This window comes from Chroicocephalus ridibundus, chromosome Z (genome assembly GCF_963924245.1).
Source record: "Chroicocephalus ridibundus chromosome Z, bChrRid1.1, whole genome shotgun sequence".
Classification (NCBI taxonomy): Eukaryota; Metazoa; Chordata; class Aves; order Charadriiformes; family Laridae; genus Chroicocephalus; species Chroicocephalus ridibundus.
In genome coordinates this window covers 67,033,381-67,051,698 of record NC_086316.1, presented here as the reverse complement: position 1 = coordinate 67,051,698, position 18,318 = coordinate 67,033,381, and the positions used below count along the sequence as shown (strand labels likewise).

The 18,318-nt window shown below is 39.8% G+C and overlaps 1 protein-coding gene across 1 annotated transcript in view; it reads left to right on the top strand.

Moving 5' to 3' along the window:
- DDX4 (DEAD-box helicase 4) overlaps window positions 1-6,346 on the top strand; it is a 32,773-nt gene extending 26,427 nt beyond the window's left edge. The window contains exons 12-16 of the mRNA XM_063320102.1: window positions 1,564-1,709; window positions 2,488-2,587; window positions 4,476-4,746; window positions 4,901-4,987; window positions 6,266-6,346. Of these exons, the coding sequence (XP_063176172.1) occupies window positions 1,564-1,709; window positions 2,488-2,587; window positions 4,476-4,746; window positions 4,901-4,987; window positions 6,266-6,346 (685 nt within the window). The remainder of the gene's footprint in view (window positions 1-1,563; window positions 1,710-2,487; window positions 2,588-4,475; window positions 4,747-4,900; window positions 4,988-6,265) is intronic.
- The last annotated feature ends 11,972 nt before the right edge of the window (window positions 6,347-18,318 follow it).

The window sequence follows — 18,318 nt, the reverse complement described above, 5'->3', positions numbered from 1 at the left end:
AGTAGAAGACTTCAGAAACCTTAGTGCTTGGATCATGGTTTGGAAGTCCACAATAACAGTCTTGTAACTGTTCCATTTTGAAACTGGAAATGTTTCAAAATTCCATTTTGAAACTGGAATGCCTAAAGGTGACGCTCCCATTTCAGAGAGTGAAAATCCTTCTGGAGCCCGTTTCCTCCTGGATTTTGCTGCGTTTCTGATTCTGGAGTTAGGAAAGCTAAGGTGTTCCCATACTCTGCTATCAAAACAACTTTGGACAGTATACTATTTTGTTAATATAGGACTAGGTGCTTTCTTTGGCCCTGCTGGGTTCAGGTTCTCCTGTACTTATTTAGTGAGTGTAATCGGATTTACTTTTAACATACCACTTGGTTTTATATCTGAATTTGGGTCTCTGCTGTTACATAAGCCTTTGATCTAATCATCAAGGCTCTTCCTGTGCAGGCGAGTTGGATTTCCTAGCCAACTGGTGAACTTCAGCTTAGCATCTGGGGCTTTATATCTCCCATTAAAAGGTCTTTTCTTTCTTCTCTTTGCTGCTGTTTTTTCTTTACTGTTCAGTTTTCAGAGAGTTTAAACTTGCCCTTTACTTTCAGTTTAGAACTACATCTCTCTGAGATCTTAAACCAGTCAGATTTTAAGGCCAAACACTTCTAAATCTCTAGCAACTTGATTATTTGCTATGAAAATCACCATTTCAGTGGCAACTACACCTATAAATCAGGTGGGAGATTGAAGTTCTTAGGGCAGTCTCCTAACATTTTTAAGACACTCTGCTTTTCTAGGAATGTGTTCTAAAACTCAAGTTTGCCTGTTCTCAGTTCAAGGTTGACTTTTTTTACCATCTGAATTTTACTGCAGTGCAAGCTGCTTTCTATGCACTGGACATGAAGCACACTTATATATTGATAAGTTAATACAGCTTATTAAAACTCTCAAGTATTATGGGACGTTCCAAGGAATTACCTACTTCGTTGAGTTTGATCTCTCAGATAAGATCACCTATGCAAGTGGTAACTGAAGAGGAATGCTGTCTGAACAAAAAAATTTGATTTTTGCCTGGGGCAACTGGTAAATAAATGCCATGTAACAAACCGTATTTTTAAGCACTGCATTTGTTGAACAGTCAAAAAGGATGGACTTGTCTCTTGGAGGGCAATTTTGAATTCTGTCCGGTGTAGAATTCTCCCCTGTCCCTCCATCTAGTGATGAAATAGTGCCCTGAGAACGGTTCTGTGAGCATACGTTAGTAACCTACTTCATTACATACATGTATGTGGAACTCTTCCTGAGATGGCTAGAAAAAGCTGTGTTTGTATTATGAAAAGGTGCAGGGATGTAATCAGTCTGTGCACCTTCTTTATTGATCAATTTTTTACAGCTTTCTAGAAAGCAAACAGACGCTTAGCTTTTTAAAAAAAATGCACATATGACTGCCTTGTGAAGAATGATACAAATATTTGTTGTGAGCATTGCTTATACGTAAGTGAAATTACTTGATCGTAAGGAAAAGACCAAGCTACATAATAGACTTTGTCTTGCTTAATTTTGTTTCTTTTCAAGGCTGGCTGGCGAATTTTTGAAAACTGATTATTTATTTGTTGTTGTTGGACACGTGGGTGGAGCTTGTAGTGATGTTCATCAAAGTATTCTTCAGGTTCCTCAGTATTCCAAGAGGGATAAGCTGATAGAAATTCTACAAACAATAGGTAATTTTCCTTATTGCTGATTGTTTTTCAGAGAGGACAGAATTGCTTGTTTTTAAAATTGTGCTCTTGTTATTGATCAGGTCATGATTCCATTCTTTTGTGTGTGTTACGTGTTTCACAAGACTACTGATTGAAGCTTGAAGCAGACTTTGCGGAGATGTAGGTTTTTGGGCATATTTGTGTTAGGGGTATTTGTTAAGGTCTAATCTCTGTGTACTAATGAGCAAGACAAGCTTCGCAGATGGTTAGTTTTGTTACGTGGTCAATTACCATACTTTAGCATCTGGGGGTGCTATCTCCAAACGATAAGTTTGTTAAACTTGTGTGAACTGTTGGGCCTATATTGTTAATGGCTGAGATTTTTCCGTTTTTTTCCTCTGAATGTATCTTAAGTTTTAATGCTGAAAACTAGAAGGGAGTTTGGAATTAAAAAATGGTCTGTGTAGCTTGCTGTTCAGTTCTCAGAATGGTGTGCTACTTTCAGCCACATGCTGTAGAAGGGGAGTGCATAGTTATCACAGAGAACAATATTTGTTTCCTCCTTTTATTGAGGAGAAAATACAATGCACTTGTCTTCACCTAGGTTTCTCTGTTGATCTAGAAATTTATGCCTTGAATTTAATTAGTTCAACATGGGCAAGAAAATACAATCATACCTTAAAGACTTTATTCAAAACTTGTTCTGATATTAGGTGTTTATATAAATAACTTCCACTGTGAATAGCAAAAATGCATCAGGTTTCAAACTACAGTGGATCTGAACTCTTGTTTAACGTAGATCATGAACGAACCATGGTGTTTGTAGACACAAAGAAAAAAGCAGACTACATTGCAGCCTTTCTTTGTCAAGAAAAAATACCAGCCACTAGCATCCATGGGTAAGTATTTTTTAAGTGAAAGTCATGTAATAGTATTAAGTGAATATAATACTATATCGTACAAGAAGCTTGTATTGAGATTTTGTGCTTGGCCATATTTGTGTGACTTAGCTTGCCTTGTTTCAGATAGCCCTGTAATCCTCAGCAGCTCTGCCTCCTGAGTAGTGTGGGTAGTGTTTCTGAAGGCCAGTTCTCACAGTATTTGCTGAGTATCTTTCTGTAGTTGACTGGACTTCAGATGGCGTATGTGAACTGGAGAATCTTAGGCTTCTGCTAAAAAAAACTTAGTATATAATAAATTCAGTGGAATCAGCTGTTGTTTATATGTAGTTTTTGTTGTCATTTCTGTAACAAAACCCAGACCTTTTGGTGTTCCTGGTGTGATGATATTTGTAAATTTAAGTGACAGCTGTGGACTTCACACTCTTGTCTTAAAGGCTTCCTCGAAGTGACAAGATAACTTGAGTCACATACCATACAAATTTCTGGTGCTGTCATTTCTGCCTCCTGGATGTGTGCCCCTCCTGGGCATAGCATTTGTATGCAGATCCATCTAAAGAGAAGATGCTTCTAACTTTTGTTTGTAGTTTCCTCATTAGTGTTGCATACCTGAACAAATGCTGAGAAACAAGGTGAAATAGTTGCTAATTCCACATCTAAACCCATCTAAAAAGATGGTCTGTCTTTTCATGTAATGAGCTTGAATGTAGTTCTGTGGTGTTTGTTTATATTTCAAACTGTAGGACAACAAAATGGATGTTAAGATTCCCAGTGAACTGTAGCACATCAAAAATGTAGTTTTGTAATGTTTTTCGTCTTGTAATAGGAGGAAGGGACTTGAATTCTTGCCAATAAATTGATAGTTTGGGTCGTGTTCTGACAGACATCAGAATATCAAGGTTGTAGATGGGTTAAAATGGTCTTAAAACGCAGATACAAGATGTGTGTGTGTATCCTGTGCCCTGTCAGTTTTACAGGTGTGTGAAGGGTCGTTTTGAGATCTGCCCTTCTGTTCTTGGCTAACCTGAATTGCTATTCCACTACCTTGTCTTGTGTGGGAGGAGGTTCCTAACACATTTCTGTAGAATTATTGCACTGTGAATTAAGGTATGCATACAAAGAGAATAGCATGGAAGCTGCTAAACTATTATGAGTGTTACTGATTTCTGATTCACTTCAGTTTTTTGAATTGAAGTTAGTTATCATAGTTGCTCTTGTCTGTAGTAGTGGTCATACCAGACTTCTGTAAATGTCCTGTGTTAGATTCAAGAGAGCACTGTTTTTCAACTTTCTGATTTGTTCTGTTGTTTAGACAACAAAGAACATGAGTTCAACTCTGATGTCTGTATTTAAGTACTGGATAATCTGTAAATATTCTTTAAAAATGCAAACCCTAGAGCAAATCTAGTTTTTTTTTCTCTCGGTGATAAACAAAGGGCAAATTCTATCCTATTGGCTGGTCAGACTTTCCGACATATCTGAAAAGTGGCCTATGAAGGAATCTAGGTGGACTTCATCTTTGCTATTCTGTCTCCCTGCTACAAAGCAGTAGGAAGAGCACTTCTAACTATGGCATGAGGAAACAATCAGTTAAACAAGTGGATCTTTTTGAGGTGGTGGGGAGTTTGATACATGGCTGTCTCTGGGTCTTCAAAAAAAAATAAACTTCTATGGAGACTTAGGTTAAAATAGTTGCTGTGTCTTACTCTGATCAGTTAAAAATTCAGAAAACCTACACAGGTAGTGTGTGTGGGGTGTTCTGTTGTTTGTTTTTTTTTTCCCCTCCTGAGAACTACTTCGGTCCATGAGTCATGACCTTTTAACTTGTATCTTAAGTAATACTGCATATTTTTCAAGACATCCATTCTAACCATTGTTTTCTTTGTAGAGATAGAGAACAGAGAGAGAGAGAAGTAGCTCTTCGGGATTTTCGTTCTGGAAAATGTCCAGTTCTTGTGGCAACCTCTGTGGCAGCAAGAGGTCTGGATATTGAAAACGTTCAACATGTTATTAATTTTGATCTTCCTCCCACCATTGAAGAGTATGTACATCGAATTGGACGAACTGGTCGTTGTGGAAATACAGGCAAAGCAGTTTGCTTCTTTGATAACAGTTCAGATGGCCATCTTGCACAATCTCTGGTTAAAGTGCTTTCAGATGTAAGTTTCAAAGCTCTATACTTAACTTTTTCTGTTCTGTAGGATTCCACTTCAATGTACTGAGCAAGACTATTTCTTTGGTAAAGTTATGGAACTCCTAATTTGAGTTGTAAAGCAGTGAAAGTCTCTAAATTCTAATTTTCTAATTATGTAGGCCCACCAGGAAGTTCCTGTTTGGTTGGAAGAAATTGCTTTTGGTTTTCAAGGAGAACAGGTCTTTACATCAGTTAATACCCAAAAGGTAAGTCTGGAAATGAACTGGAAGTCTTGGCTTTCAGAACTTTGTCTCAGAATAAAAGTGTGTTTAGCATTATATATCTAGAGTAACACCAATGTAACTGTATCCTTTATCTTAGTTGTGCATCTTCAAAGTGCTCAGTATTTCTGAAGCTAATTTTGGACAACTTGCTTGACATGGACTCTTTTAGTGTGGCCTTACTAGCTGCGTTAGTCTTGATCTGTAGTGTCAAGAACTACTCTGTGTAAGAAAAGGTTTGTGTGAACATATGCAAAGGCTGTAGTTCCAGAAGTTTCTCTACTGCACATTAGGGTAGGAGCAAATAGTTGCTAGTTACACAGTCACTACTTGTTATGAATTACTCAACCGAGTAACTCATCTGACTAAAAAATTCAGCTAATTATAGTTAGGTAAATGCCCAGTCTGATCCATTCAAAATTTTTCTTAATGTCTGTGATGAGGAGTATCCTTCTGGTATCCCAGTGTTGCTGATAACAGATGTTAAAATACAGCTTGAGTAAATGAGACAGCCTAGGTGGTGTAAGTCTGATATCATTCTTCAGTCACGAGTTTAGGATTTAAATTATATGCCTACTCCTCCTTCAAATGACTCTCTTTTGGTTTTTTCCCAACCGATGTTTGATAGCTCTTGCTTTTATCTCCTTGGATTTTAATGCCTTCATCAAAAGCCTTTTCTTGATCTCTTGATTCTGTAAGAACTTTATCCCATCTCAGCTGCATTCCAAATGTTAATATTCTTTTAGAGACCACAAAAGAAATAAGTACTCTCACTGCTTACACAATGTTTGAGGTTCAAGTTCAAGCTCAGACCTTCCTTTCATTAATTATCTTTTTCCATACCATAATTATTGAAAGTATGGGGTGTTTTTGGTTTATTTACGTGTCTGACTAGTTCCCTAGTCAGATCTGAATCTTTTTTCTTAGGGTCTTCATGGGATCTGTTACACACTTAAACTTGTGTGAACTGATTTGTGTTGGGTAAGAGAAGAAGTTGGGGTTTGAATTTTGGCAAGGATTATTCCCACACCTGATAAAATCTGAGGTTGATTAAAGTGCATTAATTTCACACCGGGGTCTAAAAACTTTATAGAAGTTTAATGATGAAAGAGCTTCTGTGTTTATTTAAAAAAATACGCTGTTCAAATTACATTGAGACAGAAATGTTTAGTTTAGAAAACTAAAATTGTTTTGTAGTGACTTTTACTGTTAAATGATTGAAAGCATTAATGATTCTAAACTAGTACCTGTTCTGTTTCCTAGAATTACAGAGGCAGAGGCACCACGAACACAGGAGGAATGAAGATGTCGTATTCTGCAAGTGCGTTTGAGTCATGGGATTAACTGCTTTAGTACCAAACTAGGTTGTATTCTGTTTTGCTTTAAGTGAAATGTTGCACTTAATGTTCCTTACTGTTGAGCTTATGGAACACTTAATGTTTAAAAGAGTAGCTCATATCATATGCTAAAGCTTTCAGCAATGTATATGTAATCTGTTACGATGAACCCTGTGGTGATTATCACTTAATGTAAAAAGCCAAAAGCAATTTTTTAGGAGAAACTTCAAGTGTTAAGCATTAAAACTTTCATTAAATGTTCAATGCTTGGTGGCTAGTGTGCTGCTGTAAAAAGATGAAGGTTTTGCAAGTGGAAAATAGTAATTTCCTTGAACCTACTACTTTGTTTTCATAATTTTGCATGGGGAGATAGTCATATGACCTAGCTTGGGAAAGAGCTTTGTGTAGAGTACTCATCTAAACTTAATGTTTGTTCCGTTTTGTAGTGGATTGGTTTATAAAATTTGAATGTAGTAATGAGGTTACTGAAGATTAAGGATCTGTTAAACATCTTGTAAACAGTTACTTAATAAAAGCTTGAACAGTACATATTGATGGTTGCTTCTACATCAGATATACAAAAACGCATATCTCATTGCAGTTTCATGAACTGGTATTATTTTGACATGCATAGAACATGTGCATCTCCATATGGAACTGAAGATCAGTGGTTATATCCACAACTTAGTTGAAATACATGTTTTTACAGAGCTGTCTTCAGAGAAGAATGGAGCCCTGTGTTGCTTCTGGTATAATGATTTTGCCTTTGACAGGTATAAGTACTCCTCTGTTAACCTCTTGTGGAAAAGTTTGCTTTAGAACAAGTTTGTTGGCTCACATCCAAAAGAGTTTCCCAGGCTTGTAGAAGCTATAGAGGGTAAGCAGCCATTAACAGTTGAAAGAGATTTCCTTAAAGTTGCTTTTTCTTTGAAAAAAATTTTTTTTTACCAGTGCAGTATGCTACAAAGATGCATGTGATTGTATCCCAGAGTAAAATGGCAAAGTAGTTGTGATCATAATTTGTAATTTCTTGCATAGCTGAACAAGTGTATAAGTGTCTCATTTTCTCTTGTATTTAGTGCACATGCTGAGCACTATTTCTTGTACAGTCTTCCTCCTCACAGGCAAATAGTACTTTTAAGCTCTGCTAACAAGACTGAAGGTTTAATGGCCAGGTTTGTAAGAATCAGAATGGACTTGGGGCAGTATTATGGAATCTGTTCTGTGGAAAAGTGGGCTGTTGTTTTACTACTTATATGAATATTTTTTGAAGAGGATTTATCTACTTAAATATCTACTTAGAAAAACACTTATTTTTGTACACTGCAGTTTTACTGATACATAATGTGCGAAAAAGTAAAGTAAGTCTTAATTGTGTCATTAGAAGTGAGCTGAAGGGATAGTGTATGTAAGTTGCAACTCGTAAGCAGTGGATGTGTTTAAGCTTGAAGCCTGTAATTCAAAGTACAATACCCTGGGCAGCATGACTACTTTTCTTCACAAGTCTCCTTGAGGATTTTTGCATCCATTCTGAATTTCAGGTTGCTGGCTGCAACAAACGTCCATGAACTGTAATTTTTGGAGGAAGCTGTACAGCTGATAAAGTCTTCCATTTCTGTGAAAAGAAACCAAATGAAGTACAGTCATGGGCCAGTTGTAATCTGGAATAAACCTATGAAGGGAACGTGGCTTAGCCTTGTTTAAAGGACAGCTTAGGTCACTGGGTCTTTTCTGTTTTGCCTCTTTGAGTTGGAGGGGGGGGGCACAGAGGGAGTTCTGTAACTGTTTAAAGAGCTGTTCTGTCCCTCTTGTTCTTAACCGCTTGCACTGAAAGCTAGATTAAAAAAAGATGGTGCTGTTCTACCTTAGAACTGCTGCCATGTAGTGCTGTGTCACATTTTGCCGCTGGCAACTGTTAGGTGCTCAAATTGCTCAACATCTTCCTTCAGCAGCAGTGCATGAAAAACTAAACACAGTGGAGTTTTATCTTCTTTAGAGGAGTTAAAGGTACAACTTGTCATACCTGACTAAAGGCCACAAGATGTGGTGGATGGAAGTTAACGCTGCAGCAATCTCAGGCTTGCATTTTATTTGTAACTTGGAAAGTAATTAATAAAATATCTTTTTAGTACCTACTCCACTTTATCCAATATAACATCTCCAACTATTCCTACAAGAGTTAAAAGCGTATACAGGATGTTTATCAGAACACAGGGGCTCTCCTTCAGTATTTTGAGAAAAGAGTATTCATCTTTATGGAATTTGGGATGGGTGGGAAGAGGGTTGGTAATCAGTAAAGGTAAAAGTAAGGTATCAAAGTAAAGGTACCATTTCAGGTAGCTATAGGAGTGAAGGCGGCTGGGGACAGTCTCTTCTGATTTCAGGGTGTGATTGTAGTCATGAGTCTTAAAGAGGAATGAATTGAAGTAGTAGTGCATCCAGCAAATAATTTCTAGGGTAGTCAAAGAAACAGCAGGCAATGGTAGTCCAGAGAAGCGTAGCTGGGATTTTTTTCCCAAGCTAAAGTGGGATTTGATTTTTGTGGGACATAAATAAAACAACATTGACAGCAAGTATTCTGCTTTTCATGCTAATGGGATGCTAGTTTGAGTACAAATGATGTCCAGTGCTTGTCACTAAAGGAAAATGTAAATTGGTGGCTTACAGCCTTTGATCTGCAGCTACTCACAAACTATGGACTAGTTCCAAGGGACCTACAGGTAGTAGCTGAGAAAAGCAGACATTCTGATGGTATGTCTAAATTTGCTGATTAAGGGCTGCATCTCCACCAAAAATTAAGGGTGAAGGAATTGAAGCATTGTAAACAACAGTTCAGACCAACAGAAAAATACAATAGTATCTCCTCAAAACTATTTAATACCAGATTTATTTAAGTTCTTCACGGTGTTTTGGCAAATAGGAAAGCAAACTATAGAGAAGACTTTATGAATAGCCCATTTTGAAAATGTCTTTCTAATTGTTGGTAATATTTGTTGGAATTTGCATTCTCCTGCAAATTATCTTAAAAAATACCATAGAGTGGACCTGTCTCTCCTTACTGGTCTCAGGCAGGGAGTAGAAGGTGAGCTCACCAGACATTGTTGGTGTGTCCCTGGCTTTGTACAAAATCTACATTTCTCTCTGATTTAAGACAAATGTAAACCTGTAATGCTAGGTTGTAATAAGTGGGTTTTTTCCCTTGTGTTATCCAATTCAGTCGTTTGAGTGTGCTCTTCAGCAGTTCCAGGGAATTCCCTGGTGAGAAAAGACGGAATGTTGTGACATCTGTCACAACTTTGTCCTCAGTAACACCAAATATGGATGGGTCTGTGGTCAGATGTGGGTGTTTGTACGTGGTGCTGTACGTTAGGAATTGTCAAAGATGAACACAGTGTTTAGTTCTGTCACTGCAGATTTTACTTTGACTATTGTCATGTGTGTTTAGTTTCAGGTTTTGGCAATGACATTTCTTATAAACCCGCAGTTTTTAGAGATTTTTTTTTATAGTATGATTGTTTCCATCTCTTAACTGCAGTAGCCAATAAGCAACAGTAGAAGAAATCATATGCCTATGGAATGTGGACCAAGGATGTGGTAGTCTTATATTTCAGCGCATTCTTTTCAAATTTATCTGATCTTTGTGTTTTTTCCAAAATGTTGGAATGAAGTGGGACAGTAATTCTAGGCTATGGTTCAGTAGTACTTGAAATACAAATATTAAAAGTTTTTCATTTTGTGCTGTTTATTTTCTTCAAAGTAACTGTACAGTACAGTCTCTGGCATCTCTGAGTGTAATGAGTTTGGCTTTTATTTCTTTGTATTAAGCAGAAGTGAAAATATTATGGTGAGTAAGGATACTTAGAGGAACTACTTTGTGTTCAAGACTTCGGAGTCAGCTCTTTGTTCACAGTTGACTGGACAGATTATTTGGAAGCCAGACAGTACTGAAAATACCTTTCTTCCCCTTTATGCTTCCAAATAGTGGTAGAAATATGGCTCATCTGTCAGAGCCTGATTTCTGTATATGAATGAGGAATAATATTTTCTTTGGAACTCACCATAAATGTGCCTGTTGTGTGCTGGTATTGTCTGAGAAAACTACGGACAGTGGCTGGAGTTAACTGATTTTAGTGTACTAACTTGTCATCACTGCTGCAGGGTTAATGCTATCAAGCAGGATTTCCTTGCACTGTTGTCTTTCCCCTTTTTTTTAAACTGAGTCAGCTAAAATAGGTTTCAATATCTAATCCTTACTAAATAGCGCCGAACTTTAAAGAATGCTGTGTTTTGCTCTTCCTCTACCATTCCACCACTATGTGCAGAAATATGGACATAGTCACAGGAGATGGGATGGCTGTTTACAAAGATATTTTTTTTTTCCTGGGAAGATGGATGAGATTTGAACTGAAAGAAATTTACTCAATTTTGGCCTTTTGGTGCACTTCTCTTTTACCACTAGCAGCAGAGGTGAAAGCAGGCAGGTGACTTACCAGTAATTCGTTGTCTTGATAAACTCAAAAAATCCAAACAATCAACTCTCCCCCGCTTCAAAATGCTGCTTTTCTGCCTCTAAATCCATTATGATGTATCATTTGAAACTGTGGAACTACCTCTCTAAACATGCTAGTCATATAATAAACTAAATCATGTTAATGGAAAGATCTGTTTTTCTTTAGGAGATTCTGAATTTTGAGGGTCATATGCAGCATACTCAAATGTGCAAAGCAGCAGGTCTCATTCTTCACCAGAATGAACGAATTGCTGAGCATACACTAGAAGCTTTTTTGTAGCCGTTTGTCTGCTCAAACTTGAGACATCACTTCTAGAACTGAGCACACTTGCGTTATTCATGTCCGCTGTCTATACCAGTGAATATGTAATGTACTCTGACTGAGCCGCTTTTCTGTGGGAATTTTTCTTGTGCACAAAGACTAGAAGTACAATATATACAACTTAAGAATAGAAAGCAATGATTTATTGGAAGGTGTAGATAACTGGTAGCATGTTAGTCCTAGCTAAATGTTAATATTCCCTTCATAAGACATCTGATAAGTCATGAGGGAAGAACCTGACCTCAGAACACAGCAACAGAAATGCCTAGTCTGACCAAGTAAGGACTTGTCCTGACTCCTTGGGAGAGGTACAGTTATGGGAATCCATATAGCAAGGGAAGAGCTCAATGAATCATGAAAATTTCAAGGATTTGAAAATAAGTAATTTGTATCAGACACATTTCCTAAACATGGTGACTTAGCAAGTACCTGCGCAGTCTCAAATTCAGGTTGGTCATACCTGCTTCTGTAACTGCATCTCTCTAAGCTGGGGATGTTTCTTTATTTTTATAAAGAGCAGTTACACTTCCATATCGTATCTTCAGTCACCAAGATTTACCTCAGATTTGCAGGGCTAGAGATTCATTAGTGAAGTGGTTTAACCACTCCGGAAAGTTTCACAAAGCACTTCATCACAATGCCAGGATACTTGAGAAGAAAGCCTGCTCATAGCTGCTGCAGTGGCTGTTCCCAAGCTGCCCAGCTGGAGATCGACAGTCTCTTCTTCTAGATAGAACGCTCTGTGGACTAAAATGTCATTGCCAGCGCACAGAGTTTGTAGCATTCAACGGTGAGCTGTTAATGACAACAGACGCTAAATTCAGCATGTGTCTGGGCCTGCCAGGCAAAATGGCACTGCCCTGTTGCTGCTCTAGCTGAGATGCCAGAGTTCTTGTTGAAGTTCTTGGTGGACTGCTGCTTGATTGTACCGGCTTACCCTTAGCTTTGTTTCTGGGTGCTGCCCCTTCAGTATGAGGAGGTCATAGCTGAACCTCCCATGAGTTTTTCTGTACAGACAAGGTGGTTTCAGGATTGTCAGCGAAGCTTCATGTCTGAAGTGCCCTCACTTTTATCAGCATATGTCATCCAGTTAATTTGAGAGGCAGCAGAAGGTGGAATATATATGAATATGATGTTTTGGCCCAAGGTAACAGCTGAATTCCTGCCCAGCTGCTCGCTCACTGCCTTGCCACTCTATAGCCGGCAAGAATAATGAGAAACAGGAACAAGAAGGCTCATCAAGATGAAGACAAATTGTGTACCAATTGCCATTGCAGGCAAAACAGACTTGACTAGGGGAAAACTGAGTTTATTGCCAGTGAATACATATATCTTTAATTACTGATTCAGATAGTGGGAACCAAAAAGACAAACATCGTAACAGGGAAGACACCTTTTGTCCCCCTCTTCCAAGCTCAGCTTTACTCCAGGGACTTCTTGCCCTGTTATCGCCACAGGTTACACTTGCTCCCTTTAGAGCAGCAATGAGGGGTGTGGGGCATTTTGGTCAGTATGTAGGGGTTTCACTCTGTTCCTTACTGTTCCCACTTTTCCTTTGCTGTGGCCCAGGTTCTCCACAGGCTGCGGAGGCTGTGCTCTGATGTGGGTCCTTTGTGGGCTGCAGGAAATACCTGCTCTGCCATGGAGCTCCTCCGTCTCTGGCCCTGGTGTTGCCTCTGTTGCTTCTTGCTCCTCTTTGATCCCTCTTCCTCTGCCTGTCTTGACGTTTTTGCCCTTTCTTAAACAGACTTTCCCTGAGGCACCAGCAGCTCTGCTGAGGGGCTCAGCTGTGCCCTGTGATGGCCCTGCTGGGCTGGCTGGCACTGGCTGGCTCTGTCACTGGGCAGCCCTGGCCTCTCCTCACCCCTGCAGGCTCCCGACACCCAAACCCTGCGGCCAGCCTGGGGTGGCATGTGGTGCGGCAGGAGCCATGTAGATTTAAGGCAAGAAAGCCAAGAAGTAACAGCCCCACTGTCCTTTCAGGGCCAGCTCAGTAAGGAGCTTTGCTTACCAGAGATCCAAGAGTTTGCAAATCTGATAATTAACACAATTTGCCTTTGAGGAGGCTATTTCGGCTCTTGGAAGTTTTGTACGTATCACCGGTGTGGTGTTGCGTGTCCTGTCCTTTAATTTGGAGAAGTGTGGTGCTGTTGGATGTACAGCCTTTGAAAGATGCCAGCTCCAGAAAAAACATGAATCTATTCAAAGCCAAATGTGTGTGTGGGAAGAGAGGAGTATCTGTGTGATAAGCCGTTCTCAGCTATGTAGCTCTTACTCTTTTGATCTTTGTTAAAATGTACATTTGTGAGACACTAGCTTTCAGTGCCGGTGGTTACTATAAATCACTGTGACTGTGTTGGGAGTAACTCATGCTGGTTGTGGTCATCATTGGGAGCCTGCTTGCTGTGGCCTTGGGAGGGAAAACCATAGGAAATGGCATCTTGTACTCCTGCTATTAAAACCACATGAGATTGTCAGTGATTCTCTTAGTCTGTTTGTACAAATGGGTTTGATTACATTTCTCTGTCTTTGTAATTGTAGTAAAAGGTTTGGGAAGCTTGATCTACCATAGGATGAAAAACATTTTAAAAACTTCTGTAGTAAACTTCCGAAAGCAGCACTCTGTGTATAAAGCGTCCCTTCTTTGCCAGCATTTTAACACATTGCAATTGCAGCTGATGTTATGGTGTTGCAATACTGTGAAGGAAGATGTGACGGGAAGGAAGTATTGCATAGTTCCTTGTTCTGAAATGGCTAACGGCTTTGTGGCCTTCTTAGGAAAACACCTGATTCTTTTCTTGAGGAATAAATCCTCTCTAGAATAGAGATTAAGAAGATTCACAAATAATTACACTTAGCTGTTAAAACTTTTCTGCTTATATTAAATGTGGACAGTTGCACACTGCACAGCATAGCAATTGGCACAATTCTTACCCCTTCTGTTAGTTTCTGACATTTTGTAGGTCTGCCTCTAAAACTATGTCAAATCAGAGTGATACAGTTGTTGCACATTATCGTTGTGTATTCAGTGATCAGTTAGTTATAAGCTTTGCTGATATATTGAAACAAAGGATATAGTAATAAATCAGTAATTTAAGAGCATGGTTTCGATTGTGCTGCTGTTGTGGAATTTTTGTGTTACCCTAAAATAAAATTTAAGAAGAACATAGTTAATTTTCCACCCGTTAAATGCAGCCTTGCGTGGAGGTTGATGCCAGTAGGTTTCTGCTGACTAGTTATTTACTGAATAACAGAGCTGTATATACTCAGAAATTGATAACAGAATCTGACTGTTTTCACTGGATTTTCCCCCCTCACAAGCTAAATCAATAGGGAATACAAGGACATTCATGGTTTTTATTTGTGTGTTGTTCTGCAATGGCTTAAATCAATGAAAGTCAGTCCCCAGCTCCTCCTCTTCACGTTTAAGGGAATGAGGTGGTTCAGGTCATTGGCACAGGAAAAAATCAACGTAACAAGTGATGTAGGAGCGAGTTAGCTTATATGGGGTCTGGTGAGCGGGAGCACTGGCCTAAGAGACAAGTCAGGAATGTCAATGAGGTTAAGGAGGGACAGGGTAGTGCCAGCTGTTACTGGCTTGTGTTGCTGCAGAACTGGTAACAATGCATCTTCGTACGCAGAAGAAAGTTTTATCCTGCTACTGACAGGGGAAAAAAAAAATGCTCTTCCAGTGATGGTTTCCACTATATGGTATAGCTTTACAATTACGTGTATTTGGTGATCTTGTAAAGCAGTCACAACATGGCTCAGTTTGCAATATAACTTTAAAACCGTGCTCCTCATCTCTATGACATTAACCTGCCAGATCTGAAGTCACAGGAGTTTTAATGTTACTGTGTGAGGAAGCTGTAGGTTCTGAAGCAGTTAGAACTTCCAAATGTGAATGCACACTATCAATTTTATTTGCTGTTGTGCATATCAGGAACGCCTTTTTTTCAAAGATGTGCTGCTATCCCTTCAGTAGTTAGAAATATAGATTAACATTTAAGAACTATGTTTTTATAGAAATAATTAAAATAGATAAAAATGAAGTAGAAGTTACAGATTGCTTTTATGTTAATCCTTTTTTTAGCTACAAAACCTGTCCACAAAAAATGTGGCCTGGCTACCTTTGAACTTCTGTAAAAATAAATTCAAGTCTCAATTAACCAGATGGTCTTTTGCAGGCTTTATTAACATTAGCATTAATGTAGACTTGAGAATGTAAACAAGAAGGACTCATTATAAAAGTCTTTGGTTTAGAAACCAAAGATGGAGTTTTTTAATGCTTCCTTTCACAACTACATTGCAATTCCCAGACTACATGAAAATAAAGTTATGGCTTTGGTATTTGACTTAGTCAATACTTTGCGTCAAGTGGGGGGAAAGTGTCTTTTTTTCAAGAGAATGGCTCAGCAAGATCTGACTGAAGACTTTGTAGAAAGATAGTAAAAAGAAAGTATTGCTGTAAGGACTGGGGACCCTGTGTGGCTTGGGGAGCCACAGGCAGAGTTAAAAGAAGAGCTAGGTTTGATGTTGCTTTGGCTAGAAGTTTGTGAAGCAAGGTAGCAATTTCATCAGAGCAGCTCAGGCAATGCCACCTTCTCAACATATGTCACTGTCGCATGTGTGTTGACTTCTTCCCTGCCAACAGCAATAAGCAATGGCTTTTCAGGATGCTGGTGAAACAGTTAATGTGGGCAAGGCCAGTTTGATTCTCCTGGTCATTATTGTTTTGCCCATTCATGTAGATCTCCCTGATTCACTCATTTCTGCGTCCAGGTCACTGATGATTGGGCTGGTAGGGATGTTTAGCCTAGAACTGCTTTCATGGAATCACAGAATAGTAGGGGTTGGAAGGGACCTCTGGAGAACATCTAGTCCAGCCGCCCTGCCAGAGCAGGACAGGAATGCATCCAGGTGGGTTTTGAGTATCTCCAGAGACGGAGACTCCACAGTCTCTCTGAGCAGCCTGTTCCAGTGCTCTGTCAGCCTCAAAGTAAAGAAGTTTTTTCCTTATGTTCAGTTGGAATTTCCTGTGTTCCAGTTTGTGCCTGTTGCCTCTTTTCCTGTCACTGGGCAGCACTGAAAACAGTCTGGCCCCATCCTCTTGACTCCTGCCCTTTAGATATTTATAACCATTGATGAGATCCCCTCTCAGTCATCTCCAGGCTAAACAGACCCAGGTCTCTCAGCCTTTCCTTGTAAGAGGGGTGCTCCATTCCCTTGATCATCTTGATAGCCCTCTGCTGGACTCTGTAGTAGTTCCCTGTACTTGAACCGGGGAGCCCAGACCTGGACACAGTACTCCAGATGTGGCCTCACCAGGGCAGTGTAGAGGGGGAGGATGACCTCCCTCTACCTGCTGGCCATGCTCTTTTTAATGTGCCCCAGGAGACCATTGGCCTTACTGGCCATGAGGGCACATTGCTAGCTTGTGGTCAGCTTGTTGTCCACCAGGACTCTCAGGTTCCTCTCTGCAGAGCTGCTCTCCAGAAAGTCAGTCCCCAACCCGTACCAGTATATGGGGTTATTCCTCCCCACATGCAGGACCCTACACTAGACATCATTAAACTTCATTATGTTTCTCTCCGCCCAGCTCTCCAGCCTGTCCAGGTTGGAGACACTCGCTGAACGGCAGCACAGCCTTCTGGTGTGTCAGCCACCCCTTCCAGTTTTGTATCATCAGCAAACTTGCTGAGGGTACTCTCTGTCCCCTCATCCAGGTCGTTGATGAATATATTGAACAAGACTGGAACCAGTACTGACCCCTGGGGAACACCACTGGTTACAGGCCTCCAACTGGACTCTGCGCCGCTGATCACAACCCTCAGCTCTGCCACTGAATGTGTTTCAGTACGTGACTTTCAAATTATTTAAAATTATTGGAAATGGCTGAACAAGTGAGGTGTACATTAAGTGTCTTACCTTTTTTTTTTCTTCCTTGAATGAGAGTCTGACCAAGTTGTCCCTGAAATTTTGAAATGTTTTGTTTCTTGTGCAACTCTGTCACTGAGGTATCTTTGATAGTACAAGTTTTGCATCTGGAGTGGATGGATCACAGAAGGATGTACATGCAGCTCAAAGTGGGGCCAAGTTTAAGTCCTCCTTGAAATTACCGTTCCGAATGCTTGAGGGCTTCCTCTGTGTGTGGGTGAGTTTTAGAAAATGTTACTGTCTCACGTGTTAGCAGTTACTGGTGTGTGTGCATGTCCCCGCTTTTCTTAAGTTACCACTGGGTCTTCAGTGATTTCATGGTTAAAACCAACTTTGTGACGATTTCTTGAACTAAAATTCTGTATATGTTTTCCATCAAATCTGCTTTCATCAAGACTGCACAATTAAATGCTGCAAGGTCAACTTGCATACTGGCCAGTGGAAATGCACCTCATTTTGCCGCTTAACCACACAGTTCTCTGTTCTGTGCCAAAGCGTTCATTTCTACAGACTCACCGTAATTATACCGTGATTAGTAACTTTATAGGTGTGGTCACACATAATACAGAAGACAAATGCTTTTCCAAACTGAGCTACTGTAAGGTAACAAATTAATGCATGTTGAGGGTCAAATTTTTAGCAGTAGTTCTGCAGTGTCCTGGTGTCACCCTGCCAACAGGGACAAGACGGGGTGGCATCTGGAATTGGACAGTCCCTGGAGCAGCCATTCCTGAATCACCAGCCAAAAGAACACTGGCAGGGAGGGGTGGGCAGTGAAAACAGGCGCTTTCTTCCCCTGTTTCAGGAACAGCAGCTTCACTTTCCTCCCACTCTCACGACAGAAGACTTGGCGCTTTTAGAGCGTTCGTGTGCAAACTGGATAAAAGTGTCTGTGAATATGGAAACGCATTTTTGGCATGACTTCTATTATAGTGTAAAGGTTTCCTGTCTTCCGTGGAAAATGACTTTTGGTAAATCGCATCACCTTTTCTTGTGAGATGTTTTTTCCTTTACTATTAAATCATTACAAATGGTGGTAGTTGGAACAGTTACTGCCACTTTCATTAAGTGCCTTCTGCATCCTGGAATCTCTTTAAGTGCTGCAGCCCAGTCCACACGAAAACATTTAACAATATGGGAGCTTTAATTTAAGCGTGTAAGTAGTCCTGAGGCAGTCAGAAGGATGACTCAAGTTTTTTAAAAGTTAAGC